Source organism: Panthera tigris, chromosome C2, assembly GCF_018350195.1.
Source record: "Panthera tigris isolate Pti1 chromosome C2, P.tigris_Pti1_mat1.1, whole genome shotgun sequence".
Lineage (NCBI taxonomy): Eukaryota > Metazoa > Chordata > Mammalia > Carnivora > Felidae > Panthera > Panthera tigris.
Window position 1 is genome coordinate 77,573,746 of NC_056668.1, and position 21,194 is coordinate 77,594,939.

The 21,194-nt window shown below is 35.8% G+C and overlaps 1 protein-coding gene across 1 annotated transcript in view; it reads right to left on the reverse strand.

Annotated features, from left to right (window-relative positions):
• Positions 1-20,966, reverse strand: part of TP63 (tumor protein p63) — a 224,594-nt gene extending 203,628 nt beyond the window's left edge. The window contains exon 1 of the mRNA XM_007083556.3: positions 20,905-20,966. Coding sequence (XP_007083618.2) covers positions 20,905-20,966 — 62 coding nt within the window. The remainder of the gene's footprint in view (positions 1-20,904) is intronic.
• Between the last annotated feature and the right edge of the window lie 228 nt (positions 20,967-21,194).

The following is a 21,194-nucleotide window of genomic DNA, read 5'->3' on the forward strand; positions in this document are numbered from 1 at the left end:
GTATACAGCAGAATTGAGCAGACACAGAGATTTCCCATATATCACCTACTTACACATATGCACAGCTTCCCCCATGTGCAACCAGAGAGGTATATTTGTGACACTTGGTGGGCTTAAGTTGACACATCATTGTTGCCCAAAGTACATGGCTTATATGAGGGTTCACTCTTAGTATTGCACATTGTATGCAAATATATAATGACATGTATCCACTATTGTATCCTACAGAAAAGTTTTACTCTCCTAAAACTACTCTGCACTCTGCCTGTTATCGCTGCCTCTCCCAAAGGACTGGCCACATTGATACTTTTACTATTTCTATGGTTTTGCCTTTTCCACAATGTCATATAGTTGCGATCCTACATTATGTAGTCTTTTCAGATTGGTATCAGATTGGTTCAGATTACTTTGTAATATGCATTAAGGGTTCTCTCATGTCTTTTTATGTCTTGATAGTTCATTTCTTCTTAGCACCAATATTTCATGGTCTGGACATACCTGTTTATTTATCAATTTACCTATTGAAGGACATCTCAGTTGCTTTAAGCTTTTGACAATTTTTAATGAACATCTACATGTAGGTTTTTGTATGAACACAAGTTTTCAACTCACTTGAGAAAATACAAAGGAGCACAATTACTGGATCATGTGATAAGAGTATTTTTAGTTTTGTTAAAAACTGCCAAACTGTCTTCCAAAGTGGCTGTATCATTTTGCATTCCCATCAGCAATGAATAAGGGTTCATGCTGCTTCACATATTTGCCAGCATTTGGTGTTGTCAGTGTTTTGGATTTTGGCCATTCTAATAGATGTGCAGTGGTATCACATTGTTTTAATTTGCAATTCCATAATGCCATAAATTGTTGAGTGTCTTTTCATATGTTTCTTTTCCATCTGTTTATCTTCCTTGGGGAGGTGTCTGTTCAGGTCTTTTGCCCACTTTTTAATCAGGTTGTTCATTTTCTTATTGTTGAGCTTTAACAGTTGTTTACATATTTTGAATAATAGTCCTTTTCCAGATCTGTCTTTTGCAAATATTTTCTCCCATTCTATGACTTATCTTCTTATTTTGTGACAGGGTCTTTCACAAAGCAGCAGTTGTAATTTTAATGAAATCCAGCTTATCCATTAGTTTTTCGTTGATTATTACTTTGATATTATATATAAAAAGTCATCACCATACCCAGGTTCATCTAGATTTTCTCCTGTTATAGGAGATTTATAACTTTGAGTTTTATATTTAGGTATAATGCATGCATTTAAAGTTGATTTTTATGAAGGGTATAAGGTCTGTGTCGAGCTGTGTGTGTGTGTGTGTGTGTGTGTGTGTGTGTGTGTGTTTTGTATGTGGTTATCCACTTGTTCCAGCACCATTTATTGAAAGGCTATCTTTGCTCCATTGCATTACCTTTCTCCTTTGTCAGAGATCAGTTGACTGTACAATGGTATTGTAATAGCATTGTAGGGTGACAGGATAGCCATATTTGTTGTGAGCATAGCATAACATAGAGTTGATTAATCATGGAAATTAATGTAACATTCTGTGTCAACTACACTTCAGTTAAAAACATAAATCCATTGTCTACATTTATGTGGGCCTATTTCTGGGCTCTTCCTTCCCTTTCATTGATTTATCTGTTGTTTCACCAATACCACACTGTCTTGATAACTGTAGCTTTATTTAAGTCTTGAACTTGAGTATTGTCAGTCTTCCAACTTCCCTTCCTTCAATAACGTGTTTACTATTCTGTGTCTTTTATCTCTCCATATAAACTTTAAAATCAGTTTCTCAATATCAACAAAATAACTTCCTGCTATTTTTATATAGATTATATTGAATGTGTAGATCAGGTTGGGTGGAACTAATGTCTTGAGAATATTGAATCTTCCTATCCATAAACACGGAATAACTCTCTGTTCAGTTGTACGTTGGCTCCTTTCATCGGTGTTTTGTAGATGTACTCATACAGATCTTATCCATATTTTGTTAGATTTGTATCTAAGTGATTTTTTGTGTGCTATTTTAATTTTTTTCATTTAAAATTCCACTTGTTTACTGTTAGTATACAGGAAACAAATTGATTTTTGTACATTAAACTTACACCCTACAACTTTGTTTATAACCATTTATTAGCTCCAGAAGTTTTTTGTTGTTGCTGTTGATTCTTTTGGATTCCCCACATAGATAATCATGTCATCTGCAAATAAAAGAGTTTTATATCTTCTTCCCAGACGGTATACCTTAGATTTCCTTTTCTAGTCTCACTGTGTTAGGACATCAAATAAGATATTGAAAGCAGTGGTGAGAAGGGACATCCTTGTCTGTTCCTAATCTTAGCAGGAAAGCTTCTAGTTTCTCATCATTAAATATGTTAGCTGTAGGTTGTTTGTAGATTTTTTTTTATCAATTTGAGACTAATTTGTTGAGAATTTGTGTCATGAATGGGTGTCAGATTCCGTCAAATGCTTTCTCTGCATCTGTTGATACGATCATGTGATTTGTCTTCTTTAGCCTATTAATGTGATGGATTACATTAGTTGATTTTTTAATGTTGAACCAGTCTTGCATATCTGGGACAAACCGTAGTGTTTTTTTAAGCATTTTTTTATTTCTATCATCTCCGTTTGATTCTTAAACTTCCCATTTCTCTTCTTATATAATTCATCTGTGTTTTTCAGGTTTTCGACTTTTTCTATGAAAGCCTTACAATACTAATCTCCTGTTGGATAATTCCAACACCAATATCATTTCTGAGACTGTTTACAATGGTTGTTTTGTTTTTAATACTGTGACTTTTCTACCTTTTATATGCTTGGGGATTTGCTGAAAACTGCACATGCAGTTTTGATAGGAACAAATAAATTTGCCTTTAGTTGGATGATTTATGTCAATACTGGTAGAAGTTAGGCTATAATTGAAGTTTGCAGGAGGTATAGGTGTCAGAAACTTCAACTTCCTCTAGTGTCCTTATTTTTATTTTCTTTTTTTGATTTTGAGTTTTCCTCTACGAGAGTCTGTGCCTTGCAACTTTTTCAGCTGAATTTGCTGCTCTTATACTGGAGTCCACCTGATATAGTGGTGAGATGTTGTGGAGAAGAAGGCTCTATAATATTTCAATTAAATCTCAGTTATTCAGTGTGTATCACAGGGATGTTATCTTCAGAAGTGTTTCTCCACTGATATAGCTTTATTGCTCCTGACCACTTCTTCTTTTCAGACTGCAGTATTTCTGATCTATTTCCTTGAACCCTGACACTGTCAACAATGCTGTTTTTTCTCCTTATTAAGACATTGCGTGTGAATGGGGCTTGAGTGAGAAGATTCCCAACTGATGAGCTTCTGACCAAGTCTTTCCTTCTGGATAACAGTCCTTCTGCGGCATTGTGGAGAAAACCATTGATTTCACAATGGTTCCTCCTTCCTTCCCCTTCAGTGGAGGATTTTACTCAGTCTCCATTTTGAGAACCTGGTGGGGTTTCTGGTATCAGTGCAAGAAAGGTGGTGGTGGTGGGTCTCCTCTAAGACTGCAGTTCCAACGGATCTGTCGGTGCTGAGATGGTTGAAGAAACCTCCAGCAATTAAACAATGTTACCAATTAAATTTTCCTCCTACTTTGTGGCTTCAGTTGCGGCGAGGTAGTTCCATACCATGTGTCTCTGGATGAATCTACCTTTTTAGGCTTTGTGGTAGCGATTTGTCCTGCAACTTTACTTCACTGATGGGTCCAAGGAAGGCAATTGGCTTTCACTTTGTCCAGCTTTTGTTGTTGTTGTAAGAGAAAGAGTGACAACCTCAAAGATCCTTACATGTTGGAGTGAAACCAGGAGTCTCTGATTTTTAAATATTTTACAGAAGCAGATGTCTCAATTTCTATTTAATTGTGTTCCAATAGACTAAAAATAGCTCTTAAAAATATTACTAACGATCCTTTCACTTCTGCAAATTCTGTGAGTCCCTGAGACTATAAACTATGATATTTGTTTTGTAACTGATGATCAAGGCTTGAAATCACTATGAAATACACTGCAGAGAGCTACAGTTCAAGAGCTGTCCCATGATCTTCCCACTCAGGTGTTCTCAGTGGAATGCAAAAGCTAGAATTTGGCTTTTCTCCACCAACCCAATTAAGATCTCTTCCAGCTCATCAAGCTGAACAAAAATTACATTGAAGGCATGTGACAATGGAAAATAAGAGGACATGGCATGAAAGAGTTGGGCCAAGAAATTTTATGTTGAAATCTGAGTGTGAGGTATCTCAGTACAAGAGACATTTCTGAATAACTAGGTCATTAATGCAAATACGAAAGGGCTTTGTAACTTGTAGGTTTTTCAATTTATTCTATTGGTTATTCCTTTAGGGTTTTTTTTTTTTTTAGATATTTTGATACTTTTTATAAAAAGGTATCACAACATTGGCATAACTGAGCACTTTAGTCTTTTGCAAGATAAACACTAGTAATATCAGACCTGTTCCATAAAAAAAAAAAAAACTCAGCTGAGAAATACTTCTTTAAGTTAATGTAAAAGAATATATACACCAGAAATTTGTACACTTTTTACCTCTTCGTAAATTCCCTAATAGTAACCTCGGAAACTTTTAGGTTCTAATATCAAAGCTGTTAAACAAAGTAATCATGAATTGATCTAAAATGAAACAGATTTTCTTTCCATATAATATGTAGAAGAAAATACAACTTATCTTTGTTTCATATACACTTCCATCTTAATAATTTATATTTCATTTTGTCACAAATGATACTTGTCATCTGTTTCTTTGGCATCATTACATTTTTAAAAATAAAAACAGCATGCTTTTACCTAAGTATTTATTTATCTCATATGTTTACCGGGATACTTCAACTGGTTTTGTACTTTAGGACATTTGCTGGCAGATGGGTCTCATACTTTCCCAGCTTTAGCTAATAAGCACAAAGTTGTCTCACAGATAAATGGGAGATTAGGTATATAGCATTTACCATGAATAACATAAACACACATAAAGAGAGGATCTAATCATGAGTTGATTCTTTAATCTTTTCAGCCCTAGTGGAGAGTGGGCTGAAATTCAACCATTTCTTCCCTGAGCACAAAGGACCACATGAAACACTTGAGATGCTTCTACCTAACACACTCTTTTGGAGCTAAAATAACAAAGACTAAGATCTGCTTAGATTTAATCCCTTAAAAAATATAAATGTTACAGACAACTAGACAAGCATCTTATTATAAATGAAACATGGTTTAGGGCAAAAGGCTTGAAGAAAATTAAACACTCAAAGGAATTTTTGCTTAACAATTACAGCTCATGAAATCTTATCTTCCATATATCCAAAAAAGTCTAGTTTTAGGTAGACTCAACTGAGACATCTGGAAAATTAGGTTATTTGAGTATTATTATTCTAAAAGTAACAGCTACAACAACAACATGATCAGCAGGTACCATGATTTGAAAAGAAAATTGTACTTGTTTTGATTCAATCAGTCTAAATGTAAGAGATAATTATTAAGCAGAATTTTAGGAGAATTATGTAAGATAGTTCATAATAGTTACATACACTAGGAATAACTCAGAAACTGAGATATAAGATTCATTCCTTTTGTGAGTAAAGCAAAAATATAGTGGATCTCATTGGCAAAGTCACCAAAGAGAAATGATCTCAGGCCAAAATTAGAGTAAACTCCTATTAAACATATTAACATATTTAAAGGAAGAAGGTACTAATCAAAGTGGAATAGAGAATTTCTTGGTCCTTGGTCAGGGCTGAGGAATAAAAAGAGAGATACATGCTGTTGGGTCTCTAGCTCTGTTGTGAGACCTGTATATTCTGGTATATGAGTATTTATATGTTCCTTTCAGTATGTGTATCTTTATGGACTTAGTTATACGGAGATAGATCAGGTTATCAAATTATCCGTTACCTCCATTTTTGTTTCTGCTATGCCTTATTCACCTAGCAACATTCTGAGTCTAATTTGCTATCCCCTACAATATGTCTACGGGAGAAGAATATGCTTATCAGTCAACAGAATCTTATTCAAGGTGGTCATACTTCTCATTATGAGTTAACACACTGACTTTCCATTTTCACACATCAATCTTAGAATGTTTGGTTAACCAAGGAATTGATGTTGTGTTGAAACATCAGGCTTCTAAGCTTTCATGTTTAAGAGCTAGCTTTGGATGGACATACACTTACTCAGGTAATGTCATGCTGTGGAGATGAGATGCCCTTTTACAGATGACACCCAAGCGCCAAATAAGGTCCTTCTACAAACTTCAACAGTTGTATTGGTCACCTTTTGAAATATATCCTTGATACCACCACCATTTACCACCTTGGTACAAAGCACCATCAACTCTCATCTGGAACCAAAGCCTCTGAACTTGATCTCTATAGTCTATTCCCCACAGAGCACACAGCCAAAGTGATTCTTTAAAAAAAAAGAAAAAATAACATCCTTAGGGGAGAAATATCAATCCTTCTTTACATCCACCTTCTCAAACCCTGCTCTCTGAAAATTGGCCTCACCTCTTAACTTGGTTGTTGTTGACTCTGTTCCAGCTACTCTGATCTCTGCACTCCCTGCCTGGGATTCTCTTTCTCCCCCAGATCTCCTCCTTATTCCTTTCAGATCTCCACTCAAAGGTCACTTCATCTAAGAGGACTTAAAGATGGCCATCCATTTAATATAGTACTTCTTCCAAACCTGTCATTCTCTCTCTATACCCGTTACCTTACCTCCCTTTTATACAGAGAACGTCTACCATTCAACATATCACGTGCTTATTTGTGGGCTGGAGGTGCAAGTTCCACAATAACAGAGACAAGTTTTTGCTCACCAGTGTGTGGAATAGGGGTTGGCACATAGACAGACTCAGTACAGTTTTTAATTTAACAGCTGCAAGAGAAAAATATGTCATAACAAAAAGGCTATTTAAGTTCCAGGATTCTAAGTCTGCCTTTGCCCTCAAATAGGCATCTGTGTGACATCAGCAAGTCACTAGCTCTCTACCTTCAAGTTCTTTATCTGTAAGGTGGAAATATTAGCTCTGGAGCTCAAATCCTATATGTGAAGGATTTTACATGATAAAACCCTGAACAACTACGAGAGTTTTGGACAAATAAGATGCTCAAGCTTACAAACAGGATAGGTGGCCAAGTTGAGTGAGAACACTGTATTCTGAGCGTGTAATGGTGATTGTGAGTTTTGGTTCCTCCACTGACCAGCTCCGTGATGTTGAGTCATTTACCCAACTCTTTTAAGCCTTATTTCCCTGGCAAACGAGAAACTCTTTCTTTTTTTTTTTTTTCAGTATGATTTTTTCCCACTCATTTTAAAGAAATCATATCTTATCATCAGGAAAAATGATATAACTAACAGTAACTAAGGACTTTTTATTAGCTCTTTACCCATAGCTCATCAGCTAACAGGAATTTACAGAACATGCACAAGTGCCTAGCACTGTTGTAGGTGTTTGGGATAAATCAGGGCACAAAAGAGACAAATACCCTGGCTTTGTGGAGTTTAACTTCCACAGTGAAGAGACGAATAAGCAATAAATACAGAAAGCAAATGAAATAGTATTTTGAAAGATGTTATATGGACAAAATAGTATAGTAAGGAACTGGGGATTATGAAAGGAAGAGGTCAGGTTGCAATTAAATAAGAGGTCATGACATTTGAGCACACAATCATTGAAAGACTCTTTTTTCCTCTTCCTCTTCTCCCTGCCTCACTTTTTTCCCTTAAAGTTTTGAAACTGTTGTTTCCATGCCTTGGCTATTGGAATGATGCAATGAACATAGGGATGCATAAAAAATTGAAACTATACTATAAATGTATTTTATTAAAAATTATAGAATTATGTATTCCCACTGAGTAGTACATTGTACTACTATTGACGAAATACTATTATAAAAGACCTTCAAAATTAGTTATTTAGTCTTTTCATGCAGGAATCTGTAAGCATCTTAGTTGTGACATACAGGTGATCTCATTGGGTCTCTTAATATGGATTTCCTTAAAAGAAGTAATATTTTATGTCCATTCATCAGTGGATGGACTGTGGGCTGTTTCCATAATTTAGCTATTGTAGATAATGCTGCTACAAACACCAGGGTTAATGTATCCCTTTGAATTAGTATTTTTGTATTCTTTGGGTAAATACCTAGTAGTGCAATTGCTGGATTGTAGGGTAGTTCTATTTTCAACTTTTGGAGGGACCTGCATATAGTTTTCCAGAGTGGCTGCACCAGTTTGCATTCCCACCAACAGGCCAAGAGGGTTGTCCTTCTTCTACATCCTTGCCAATACCTGTTGTTTCTTGTGTTGTTTTTAGCCATGAAGTTGTGGTATATATGAATGGAATATTACTCAGCCATTAAAAAGAATGAAATGTTGCCATTTACAACAATATGGATGGAGCTAGAGTATTATGCTGAAGGAAATAAGCCAGTCAGGGAAAGATAAAGACCACATGATTTCACTCATAAGTGGAATTTAAGAAACAAAACAAATGAGCAAGGGGAAGGAGGGGGAGAGATGGAGGGGGAGAGAGGGAGAGAGGGAGAGAGGGAGAGAGAGAGAGAGAGAGAGAGGCAAACCAACAAACAGACTCTTAACTATGGAGAAGAAACTGATGGTTACCAGAAGAGAGGTGGAGGAGGAGTTAAAGAGGTGATGAAGATTAAAGAGTACACATGTGATGAGCACTGGTGTTGTACATAAGTGTTGAATCACTATACTGTACACTTGAAACTAATATTACACTATCTGTTAATTGGAATTTAAATAAAAACTTAAAGAATAAAAAAAAGCAATATTTTCATTGCAAATGAAATAAATACCCATTTTCTTTAAAACTCATGCATATTCTGTAGTCCAGGGTTTGGGGAATTCATGATTTTTAGTGTTAACTTTTCTATTCTTGGAAACATCCATAGAAGGGAATGGAGGAAGGACAGATTCCTCATTTGGCTTCCTAGGACAGCTACATGCACACTGCCCAGGTAGTTGTACCTTGTAGGATGAGGGTGGCTAAAGCCTTGCGTGGCTTTGCAAAGGCTCTTTAGGGTAACACAATGAATCATTTCTCTCCATCAGCCTCCTGGATTTTATTGTGTGACTAAAGAAGCCACCAGAGGAAGAACTGTTGAGTTGGGCCCTCTAAGAGAGAGGTTGTTGGGATAGATTAGATTTAATAACTTTGGTCAACTACTCATCACAGAACATAGACATATGGACCAGTCACTGTCTTAGCACAGATACTACTCCCATTTTTAGAAAAAAAATTATGCCCCAGTGATGACCTAGTTTTTAGGGCATGACTAATTACTAAAAATTCCAGTATAACAGAATAGTCACTTTTAGCCTAAAATCTGAAACTGAAGAACCACATCAGCATTTAGATTGTTATCTTTTTATAGTGACCCTCTTCTTTGTGTTTAAAACCTTTCTACCTACAAGCTGGAGTTCAAGATTAGTGTCTATTTGTTAGGACTTCTGGAGTTCTTGGAAGTGATAAAGGGCTAGACAAATGCTATTATTTATAGTCTGTCCCCGTTCAATGAAAAGGATCCATAGACTGCTGCTGCCAAGAGTAGCATTAGTTACCCAGCCAGATAGTTTCATTTCAAGGTTCCCATTGGTTGAGACTGAACAGAATTCTTGAGTAATGAAAATCATGGCACTCCCTTGTGACTAGAGAAGCCTGTTTCAGACCCAAGCTGCCTCTGGTTTCTGGTGGTGTCTGCCTTACACGGGGTCTCACATGGTTTGCCATGACGACCAAAACCATTTTGCCAAGGAATAAATTATGGATGTGACAAGCAACCATCTCTAGTCTCAAACCCAATTCATTTGCTTTTCTCATTTTCATTTTCAACTTTTTGGCCAAGATTTATCTCTGCTATAAGGAGACAAATACCAGTAGGCCAGGTTCCTATATGCCTACATCTTCCATTTGGTCCTTCATTTGGTGTAAGACCATGTATCAAGGGAGGAAAAGGTGGTTGAGGAGTTAGGGGGAGGGAACAAAGTATACAAATATGGAGCAAAACATCTCAACTGAGTTAAACAAATAATTATTGAATACCTGCTATGTACAGGACTCCATGTAAGACACAGTATATAATCAGAAACAATGAAGAGCTTAGTCATTTAAGTACATATAAATACCTTAAGATAAATATAAAGTTCTATGGTATATCAGAGAGAAATACGACAGAAATTATTTGTGATATGCAAAAGATTCATTCACGAATTCACTCATTCATTCATTCACATATTATGCATTTGTAGAGCTCAAATTTGGCTCTCCAAGATTGTATTAATGGTACAAAATGTACTTGGTAACATTTCCCCTCTGTAGACTGTTTTTCTAGAATGTAAATGATTTGTTTTATGGTCTCTAAGCATACCAAAAAGACAAAACTTATGACAAAAACCATCCCCACATAAAATTTACTGAGAGTTAACTAAGGCACCAACTATAAACAATAATTTTCTATAAATCAGGATCCTACTCATCTCCATGAGTGTCTAGATGTTACCTGGAACAAGTTACTCTGTGCCTCAATGTCTTGATCTATGTAATCTGAATATTAAGAGCTACCACCTATCTAGAGATTTCTACGTGCCAGATGCTCTCTTAAGCGATTTATACTATTAATTCATTTAATTCTCAAAGCAACCCAGTCAGGCAGATACTACTATCCATGAGGAAATAGACATAGAGATTAAGTTAGGAGATTTAACAATTGGCAGAGAGAGAATATGAACCAAGGCACACTGGCCCCCAAATCCAGCGTCTTAAACATTATACTACTGTCTCTTGGTTGGCAATTGATAATCCTAGTAAATCTCCTTAAGGTGGTTTGAAGATTAAATGTGTAAAATTAAATATGTAAAATGCTTATAATAGTTTCTGGTGCATAGTAAGAACTCAATAAATATGAGATACTTAGCTGTTTATGCCTCATCCTCCTTTTCTAGAAACACAGTGTCAAAAGTTGACATCTTTAAAAATTAGTAACTGTGGTTTCTTTAGTTGCCCCAGTTAATAGAAAAGTGTTCATTAAAGCCACATCATTTTACATCCGTTGAATTAGCAAAAATTAAATATAGTAATAGCCAAAGCTGGGACTCTGACAAAATACATTGGCATGTCCTTTTCAATAGTAATGTTTTGCAGAAACTTGAAAAAATATATTCCTTTTTATTTGTGAACCCTCTCACTTCTTAGGTGGAAACATATTGTGGGGAAAGCAGCCAAGTCTTCAGATGAGACGGTCCTGGTTTCCAATTCTGACTCAGATGAGGAGGAAAATACAAAGCGGTCCTTCCACTTACTAGTTAAGTCACCTGGTTGCATTAGTTACCACTCTGAGTATTTTTTTCTTCCATCTGCAAATTGGGATGTCACTTGCCTCAAAAAATGTATTATAGGAGATAATGCAGGTATTATATGGTACTTTGTATGGACTGAACATGCATTAGTTTGCTTTCCTTAGATATATGTTCCATGGGATGATCCCAAGGAAATGAGTCAAAAAAAAAAAAAGCTGGTATATAATATTGTAAATTTTTAATAAAAATTATAAAATTTAATAAAAATTTAATAAAAATTATAACAAACTAAAGGCTCATTAATGGAAATAAATATATTAAGTTGCATTGATATTGTGATCCCTATGCAGTTACTTATGTTAAACGCAAAAATACATGACAAATTAGAAGTTATTATTTATTGTTATAATTAAAACATTGAAATTATCATTTTTAAATGTTTATTTATTTTGAGAGAGAGAGCATACGCATGTGAGTAGGGGAAGGGCAGAGAGAGAGAGGGAGAGAGAGAATCGCAAGCAGGCTCCACGCTGTCAGCACAGAGCCCAGTAAGGGGCTCTATCCCACTAATTGTGAGCTCATGATCTGAACTGAAGTCAAGAGTTGGATGCTCAACTGACTGAGCCACCCAGTCACCCCAAACATTGAAATTATTTTATTATAACTTCTATGTATAAAAAATTTTGGCCCTAGAAGATGCCATATAAAACAACTGTTTTAAAAAATTTTTCCCTGTTGGCTTCTGTCATTGTTGGGAACATGTTATTTGTCTAGTAAATAATTTTTTATATCATTAATACGAACTCACAAGTACTTTTATCTGAGTATACTTCCTCTGAGAATAACCAAAGTGTTCTAACATTTATGTTTATGTTTCCTCCTGAGCGTTAATGATCTTCCTTTCCTGCACACTTAATTCAGACGGTTCTAGAACCAGTGTTGCTGCAGTAAAAACAGTACTAAAAACGTCCCAGTTTTTCAATTCCTTATCATATATACAAAATAAGGATTAAATATTTACTGAACATTATTGAATAGTTTTATAGTTGACAATGTTGAACTATTTAAAGCATTATCATTTCCCTCTATTTCTTGTCACCCAACCAGCATTGTTATCAATTTATTAAATATTAGTTAACCTACAAAACTCCTTTAAAATGTGCTTAGCAACTTAGATAAACTAGATACTAATTTTTTTTCTTATAAAACCAAAAATTATATATGTTGTAAGTTTTATGTGTTTTTATTTTGGATATGTTACTGTCACAATTTCTTATTTTTTGCTTACAAAATGCCCCAGTTTCACTTTTGCAGAGAAAAGCTTAGACTGGTTTAAAAAAATGTGCTTTGTGATATTTTTAGCTTTTTCATATATATTCTGTCTTCCTAAGAAGCAAAGAAATACAGAGCTTCTGTGAAAGAAAAAAAGAAGAAAGGAAGGGGAGGAGAAAAGGAAAAAGGAAAAAAAAAACTTTCCACATTACTTCTTCGAAGGATTCAAGAATTAAAGATAAAATTGTATATAAATTGTATGTAGGAAGATGAGGGGTACCTCAAATGCCAGAAAGAAAGTTGCTAGTGCATTCATGGGGAGGACAACACCGAAGGCCTTTGCTCAGTGAGAAGACTTGATTCTACACGAGATTCTGTAGATGAACTGAATTCACCAGCATTAACTTGAGTGTATCATCCATTAATATGCCAAGTTTTAGCAAAGAAATCTCAGATCCACATCAGCCTCTACGGGAATCACTGACACAGGTGGAAAGATTTATCACATTTGATAGTATCGATTAAGATGCTGAAAAATTTCATTTGGACTAGAAGCCTTTAGATTGCTCATAATTTAGTTTGAAAATCCTGTCCAACAGAAAGTTTTCATTCATCCCCCAAGATAACAAAGGTGGGAAAAAGAAAGATAAAATGGAAACACATTTTATTAGCACTTTCTATTTGGAGGAGGTTGTAATATTATGGAGAAAATGGAAGATATCTTTCTCAATGAAAGCTTCAATAAATATACTATATTTATTTTATTTATGTAGTTAAGAAGTAAAGGACACTATTAAATGCAAGCATAAAATAGAAGTTTGTCAGAATCAGAAAAAACAGGAAAGAAGAAAAGCTAATGATGAATTTCAGAAAAAATATATAAAAGCTTGGGATTTTTAAGGAAGCCCTAAAAGTTGACTCTCTTGATGAAATGTTAGGATATGATGAAGCAAAAAGGTCAAATGCAGTCAACAATTTTTAGGTATAACATATTTAACTTTAGAGGGCAAAGTCTATTACAGTGTTGCCTCTACCATGGATTTGTAGGTATCCGATTATTTATTTCAAGCTACACTACCATTTGTAAAAAGGCTTATGTTAAAAATCTACCCTGGGTAACCATGTGGTTGATGAAATTATCACACCAACATCCAGTTTTTTGCTTTTTGAGTCAAAATGCTTTATCAGTTTTAACATGGTCATGATGCTGGTTTTCCCCTCAATTATGAGAGAGCTAACCAAGTTCATGGAAAGTGAGAAAGGGTGTTTTCTGTTCAACTGGACAAATTAAGCTTGCTCATTTGAAAAAAAGAAAAATGTACTGGAAATTTGAAAGTGGCAAGGGGATTTTGAGCCTGACATTGTTTCTCTCTACTTAACAAATTCATTCTGAACTTTAAAGAGTCTAATTCATAATTAAGACTCAGATGTAAGTAAAGAATAGGAGGCAAACAATAAGAACAGAGTGACAATTAATTCTCTCCATTTAAATTATCTCCCAAATATTATGGCTTAAGGTAAAACCAACACGTTAATAACTGTCATTTCCAAAACCTTGACTAACCAATAAGTACACATCACTTCATGTCCATTTCTCATCTATTTTAAATGGAACAAAGTGATTTTCAGGAGTTTGGAAGTGCATAATTACATAGACTAAAGTCTTTGGACTTTGATCATAATTATAGTGCTTTATCCATCCATCACTTGTTGCTTGAGGACTGTTCCTTGGCGAGTTATTTAAAGGAGATAGGAACTCTGTCAGGACAAATTTGAGCTGCAAAACAGCTAATCAGAAACTTGGCTCTCTTGACTTAAAACAGATTGAAAATTGCTACTTTAATCTCACAATCCATTTGGCTCTTAAGTAAAGTGAGAACATGAAGTCTCTCTTTAGGAAGGCATGTGTCTGTTGTTCATATCATTGGGTACCTTTTTTCAAGCTTCCTATTGGGACACTGGGTACAAGTTTGTCTCGCTATATGGTCTCAAAATCGGTTGTGCAAACAAATGAATCATCTGCAGTGCTTGATAGAAAATGCTAGTTTTGCATTCCTTCCCCTCACCCTCAATTTCCCAGAGAGATGTACCAATGTAATTGTAAACCTAAAATTAACTGGGAACCTTATAGCATCAGAAGGTCTAGAGCTGTTTTTTCAATAGTGGACTGAGAACTACATGAATCAGAAAGGTTTGTTTTGTTTACAATGTCATCCAAAGGCTCCACCTAGACTTATCAAATCATAGTCTCAGGCTGTTGATAGAACATTTCTCTGAATTCCGGAAAACATCAGAAATGAAAATGTACATCACTATGTTTTCCTGAAAGCCAACTTGGATGTTAGAATTTTGGGCATCAGTTACCATCTAAGAGTTGAATATAATATACCTCCATGGAAAGCATGTTGAGGAACTTGAACAGAGGCTACTAACAGAGATTCCCCTTCCAATTTGCTGCCTCCAGGGTGGGTGCTTTGCATTTGTAGTCCTCAGCAAGCAGGTATCTTCCTACTCTCCCATGAACTCCGTTGTATTATCTCTATATATGTAATTCTACATTGGATTCCCTGAGGTCTAGGACTATATCTCACTCTCATCTTCTACTGCCTCCACTCAGCACCAAAAAATAAAAATAAGTAAATAAAATAAAATAGTTTCTGGAATTCTTTAAACAAATCAAAACCAAAAAAAAAAATAGTTTGAGTTTCTACATCTACAATTTGAGGATAAAAATCCTTTACGTGGTGAATTAGTTCCCTATTGCTGCTGTAACAAGTTACCGCGAACTTGTGGTTTAAGCCGATACAAATGCGTGATCTTACAGTTGGGTAGGTCAGAAACCTGACATGGCTCCCGCTGGATTGAAGTCAAGGTACTGGCAGGGCTGCATTCCTTCTGGAGGCTGTAGAGGAAAATCTGTTACCTCGCCTTTTCCAGCGTCTAGAAGTGCCAGCCTTCCTTGGCTTATGATCCCCTTCCATCTTCAAAATCTGTTAAGATGTTTTTCACATCACAATTCTGACTCTTTTTCTCCCTCCAATTTCCATTTTTAAGGACTCTCATGATTACATTGAACCCACATGGGCAATCCAAGATTGGCCTAATTTAAGGTCAGCTTAAAACCTTAACTCCCCTTTGCTGTGTAATATATCATATTTACTGGTTCTGGAGATTAGCACCTGGCCATCTTTGGGGGCCGTTATTCTGCCTTTCACACCTGCCCACCTCCCAGGTGGATGAGATATGTAAGGTACCGGGAATACTTTGTTAAATGTAAAGTTCTATACAGTTCTAATAAAATGATTAATATGCTCTGTGGTAGAAATAACATTGAACTGGATAATGAGACTTAAATTCTAGGTCTGGTTCTGCTTCTATTTTGTTCTGTGATTTGGGGAAAATCACTTTACCCCCTCTGGGATTCAGATTTCTCAATTCTGAAATATTAAGTACTGAGAGAGACAAGCCAAGATCATGCTAAGACCCATAATTGTTGTCCTTAATTCAAAGATGATATAAAGCAAAATGGAACTTCAGGTATGCCCACATGAGGACACAATTGTTGCTGGAAAGGAATCCCCAGTCTAGCTGATGTGCTACACACACAGAAGCACAACTGAGCATTACACTAAGGGAATGCATTTCAGAGTTCTGTTGGGTTCATATATAATCCTCCAAGTCCCAGCCGTGAACAGTAGATCAGATGTTGTAATCTCTGATTACTTTATGAGGAAACTTTTACTTAAATAGCTTAAATGATTTCATGAATGTCATACAGTCAGTTAGTGATGGAGTTAAGACTGTGATTCAGATCTTTTAACAAGTTCTATGTGCACTCAACTAACACACTTCCCTGCCTCTCTCCCAAATAAATGCACTTACAGCAAAGGAGTAGCATACAGAATTGTAACCCGTCATACTTCGGGCTAACCACAAATGATCATAAAGTTCTTTGAGAACTTATTCTGGTGAATATTGTAAGGCTTTGAAGCAGTTTCTTGTTGGTTACAACTGATGGATACATTAGTCCCTGCTTGACGATTGGCACCTTCATATTTCTTTAGGAACCAATTCTTCCTGCCTTCTGCCTTGCTTCAATTCAAGCACTGATAGAGACAATACACGCAGACCGTTGCATGCTGGCTTGTTACAGACAAACAGTGATTATGGAGATGGCTAAAATGAATAGAGCAACCTTACTAAAAACTGGTTTGTAATGGATAGATACATCCTTTATCTCACATACGAAATTGTATTATTATATGTTATATCAATTTTGGAAGTCTTTGTATGTGCATAAAGATCACTGTGGGCATATATTTCATCTTCATACTTGCCATGATCCTGATAGGAGTAAGAGCACTTGAAAAAAGAGTGATTGTAGAGAACTTAATGAAGAGACTATGTATCAAGGTACAAGGAATAGGATAGGGCTTTTTGGAGTTAATCATGGCTGAGACTGGCTACCACCTCTAAGCTTGAAAGAAAGGGAGAGTAGGGACCAGTTACTTGAACTCAAGACATTTGGACCTGTGGCAAGGGCATCTGACAGGACCTGCAGCCTTTAGTAAAAAAATCCAACAGGGAAGTGGCCTGGGAAACATATATCCTAACTTCATTCCTATGCTCTTTTAACCCAAGAGGAAACCAGAGGATAAAGGAACTGTCAGTGTAGTCTTTAGAAGTAAGCTTCCAGAAGAACAGAACAAGAAGAAGAATGGAGGACACATGTGGAGAGGCAAGTGGAGGGCACCCAACACAGAAGTACACCTGCCTTTCTGTGATTTCATCTGATAAATGAAATGATCTTCCACTATAAGTTCTCTGTCACCACACTTCCTTTTGGGATATATTTAGAAAACAGAGTGAATAAAGTTGACCTTTCAGCTAGCACAGCATAACACTTTCAATCAATATGTAATTTACACAGGAAATACTTCTTACTCATCCATACACCATGCTAGCAGTTTGAGCTTTTTTGAATAGAGGGGACTGGCAAAAAGAACACAAAATCACCTTGCAAGTGGTTCAAATTTTAATGTTTCATTTTCTCTTATTTTTAGCCCTCGGCTATCATATTATGTTCAAGATTGAATCTTGGTTCATTTTTATTATCACTTTAACTGCTTTATTTTCAAAAAATTATATTTTGAAAAAATTAATCTTTCTTTTAGAATTACTCCATTAAAAAATCTATTTTAAAAACTAGATGGCAATTCTAAAAAAAAAAAAACACAGGATGAAAGACGGCCTCGATTATTTTACCCAACAACACACTAACAGAGATTTAGCTTCTAAAATGCTAAATTTTAGATTCATCTTGAGTTTTTAACCTATTAAAATGTAAACAGAACTTATTGTTCAGTTTTCATTTTTAAGAAAATGGTAACTTACCCACTGGCTCTTATTTATTTATCTAGCATAATTTCATCTATGCTTTGATATTTTGTGAAAACCAAGTTAGCAATAAAATGACAAGGCTTGTGATTTTTCCCACCTTTTCCTCTTCTTTGTAATGGTCAATGTCATCACAGGGGAAATCTAAGCTGTATAGTTTTCATGCCTCTGTGGTTATCAGAAGTTTTTGCAAAGACTAAAGTAAATTAGGTTCAATACTGGGGCAGAAATAAACGTATAGTGTCAATATTTTTAGGTGCAAAGAAAAAAAAACAGTGAAATCGCAATTTTAACTGAGAGAATGATTATCATAGTACTTTGAAATTGGCTTTTTGGGAATGGCATTAACATTCAGTAATAAATGGTAATAGCATCCCTCATTTATCCTATTCTGTGATAGAAGGAAATCATGCATTAAAGTAGCTTGGAGTTAAAAATAACAAGATATCTTGTTCTTTCCTCTTTTGAAAATTCCCTTTCATGACTTCTTTCAAAAGACAAGGTCAGGAAAAAGACAGATTTAACTATGTAGATGACGATGATTATGGAATGATTAAATTTGGTCTTTCTTAAAATAGATTTTGTAAACTGAGAACTACAAGGGTTCTCTGCTAAGAAAAAGCAACTCAAACCCATTCACTCACTAGGCGTTAAAGTGAATATTGTTTATTCTTACTTTGGCAATATACAGTATCGCAGGTTTCTTATAGCGATAATCCACTTATTCATTTACTCACTAAGCAGGATAGATAGGAAAATAATAATAATTCAGCTCTTAAAGTTTGTGGCAAAACATTTAAAATATTTGAGGGAAATGTATCTGTTATTAAATATATAAGTATCGCTGAGTTAAATAAATGAACATCACAGCCATATCTTACCCATTTTGGTATTTCCAGTGACTTGCACAGAGTAGATAGATTATCAGCAACGAACTTTTTTCTGCTCTTGATTTGCCACTTAAGTTTTAATTACAAATAGAGAGGACACCATCTTGCCTAACACCATTTATCAGGTGAATAAATGTTTCCTGACCCCGCCCCCCCCGCCCCCCCCCCCCCCCCCCCCCCCCCCCCCCGCTACCCCACGCCACTATCTCACAGCTCCCAATGTGCTTTTGTCCTTTCCCCAGAAACAACACTCACCATGATTAAAGCTCAGGGCATTTGGCAAAATGCAAAACTATTTTAAAGTATTATGGGTATTTTGAATTTTACAACATGTCCAAAACAGATGATTTTTGCTCCATGAATTAACAGGTTGCAGGGACAGTTTGAGACGCAATTTTCTCATTTATTTATATTTAAAGGCTTCTCTTGTCAATCACTAGAAATGCCTCTAAGGCAGAGGTATACAGGATTGACGTGTGGGTTTCTAGTCAATAGAAGAAAGTTTCTTCTAGAGCTGAGGTAGATCCAAGTACCTATTTAAAAAAGATATCCACAAGGGAAGCATTATACAGCAAATGTTTCACCAGAGCTATGCTCTTAGAATACATTTCAAGAGAATTTCAGTAGGATAGAAACTTTTGTGTCTGGAAACAAATTTTGAGAACCAGAAAATGTTGGGTATTTTGCTCTTTATTGACCCAATCCCAAACTCCAACTAAATCTAATTTTCAAAATATCCAAGAACATCAGCTCCAGAGCCGTCCATTTTTGTTAACATTGTCGTTTATGGCAGACAGTAAGGCAGGAATCCAATCACCACTTACATTTCCTATTTCAACCTGGAAAACCACAAACTTGCTTCCTCTCTGTCTCTCTCTCTCTTTTTCCTTTTTCTTCCTCTCTTTTCTTTCTCCGCCATTTACCTTTCTGCTTTACTTTTCTGCTCCTGCTTTCTCAGACAGCCCACCAGAAACCTCACAGGAAGAGGAGCAAAGTCTACATAGTCCACATTAGTGTCCTACATGGTGACAAGTCATATTAATGAAAAAGATCACACATCTTCCATAATTGCCTAGGCAATTTGACAGTAACTGAGCCCTTCCCAGAGAGCCCACTCCACTCCTAGTACAAGGTTCCAATAAGCACCGGTGGTGAATGACAAGTTAACCCCTTTGGAACCTCACCATTTTCAACACTCAGAGGACCTCTCTCATTAGTCTTATAAAATAAAGTATGAAATTCCAACATCAAATCTCATGCTGTTAAATTAACAACATCACACTGCTACATACGACTTAAATATCTCCCATAACTTTATGACTGGAAAAACACTGTTCAGATTTCATTTACCAGTTTAAAAATAGCAAACTCTAATTTGAAACACATACACACACATCGTGCATGCTCGCTAATATTCCCTCTTAGTACTAGGCAAATGTTTCTTCCTACAAACATAAATAAAATTCAGTATCATCATAAATTTTAAAAGTCAGATTTGTCAAAAGATGATGTTTGTTATGAAACAAATCAAGAAGAAAATATTTCTTAGAGTCAGAATGACAAGCCACAATCTGGCAGCATAACAATGGCTACTTCATCTATTTTTAATGTATAAATCAAAAGTATTCTGTGTTTATTTTGACTCGAAGATAGACCACAGAATATTATGTCCCTGTCCAATGACATTTCTTCTTCTTGGGTGGGTGAGTGCTGAGCAAGGCAAAGAACAGAGTTTAAACATCTTAAAGGGGTGTGACAATTTTTCAAGAAACCATGGGAAAATTGTCTTCCACCCTTGTCACTTCGTAGATCCAGACATGAACTAAAATCAGAAAAGATGCCCACAGACCACTTTCAGTTCACAGAAAGTCCAAAATAATATCACTGTGCTCATAAACAAGGAGGGGTTGCCCTTTGTCCACAGCAGAAACACTCATAATACACAAGGCACTCCAATTAAGTTTTGATAGAAGTTACGTCACGTTTCAACTCACCGCTGGATGTATGGGTCGGGACAGTACTGTAGGGTGGCACACCGTGAAGTTTCACAATTCATTTCCTCCAACTCTCTTTGACAGTCAACAAGTGGAGAACAATTATATAACATATACACATATACCTGTGTATATATAGATATAAAGCCAGGAGCCTAAAAGCAATAGGGTCAAATGCTATCAGACATAGAAGTTTAGACACTTCCCCCCTTCACACACATTTGCAAAGAGGCGGAGCGTTTCTTGATTTTAGCCAATGAGATTTGTCAAGTGACTAAAACCTCAGAAAC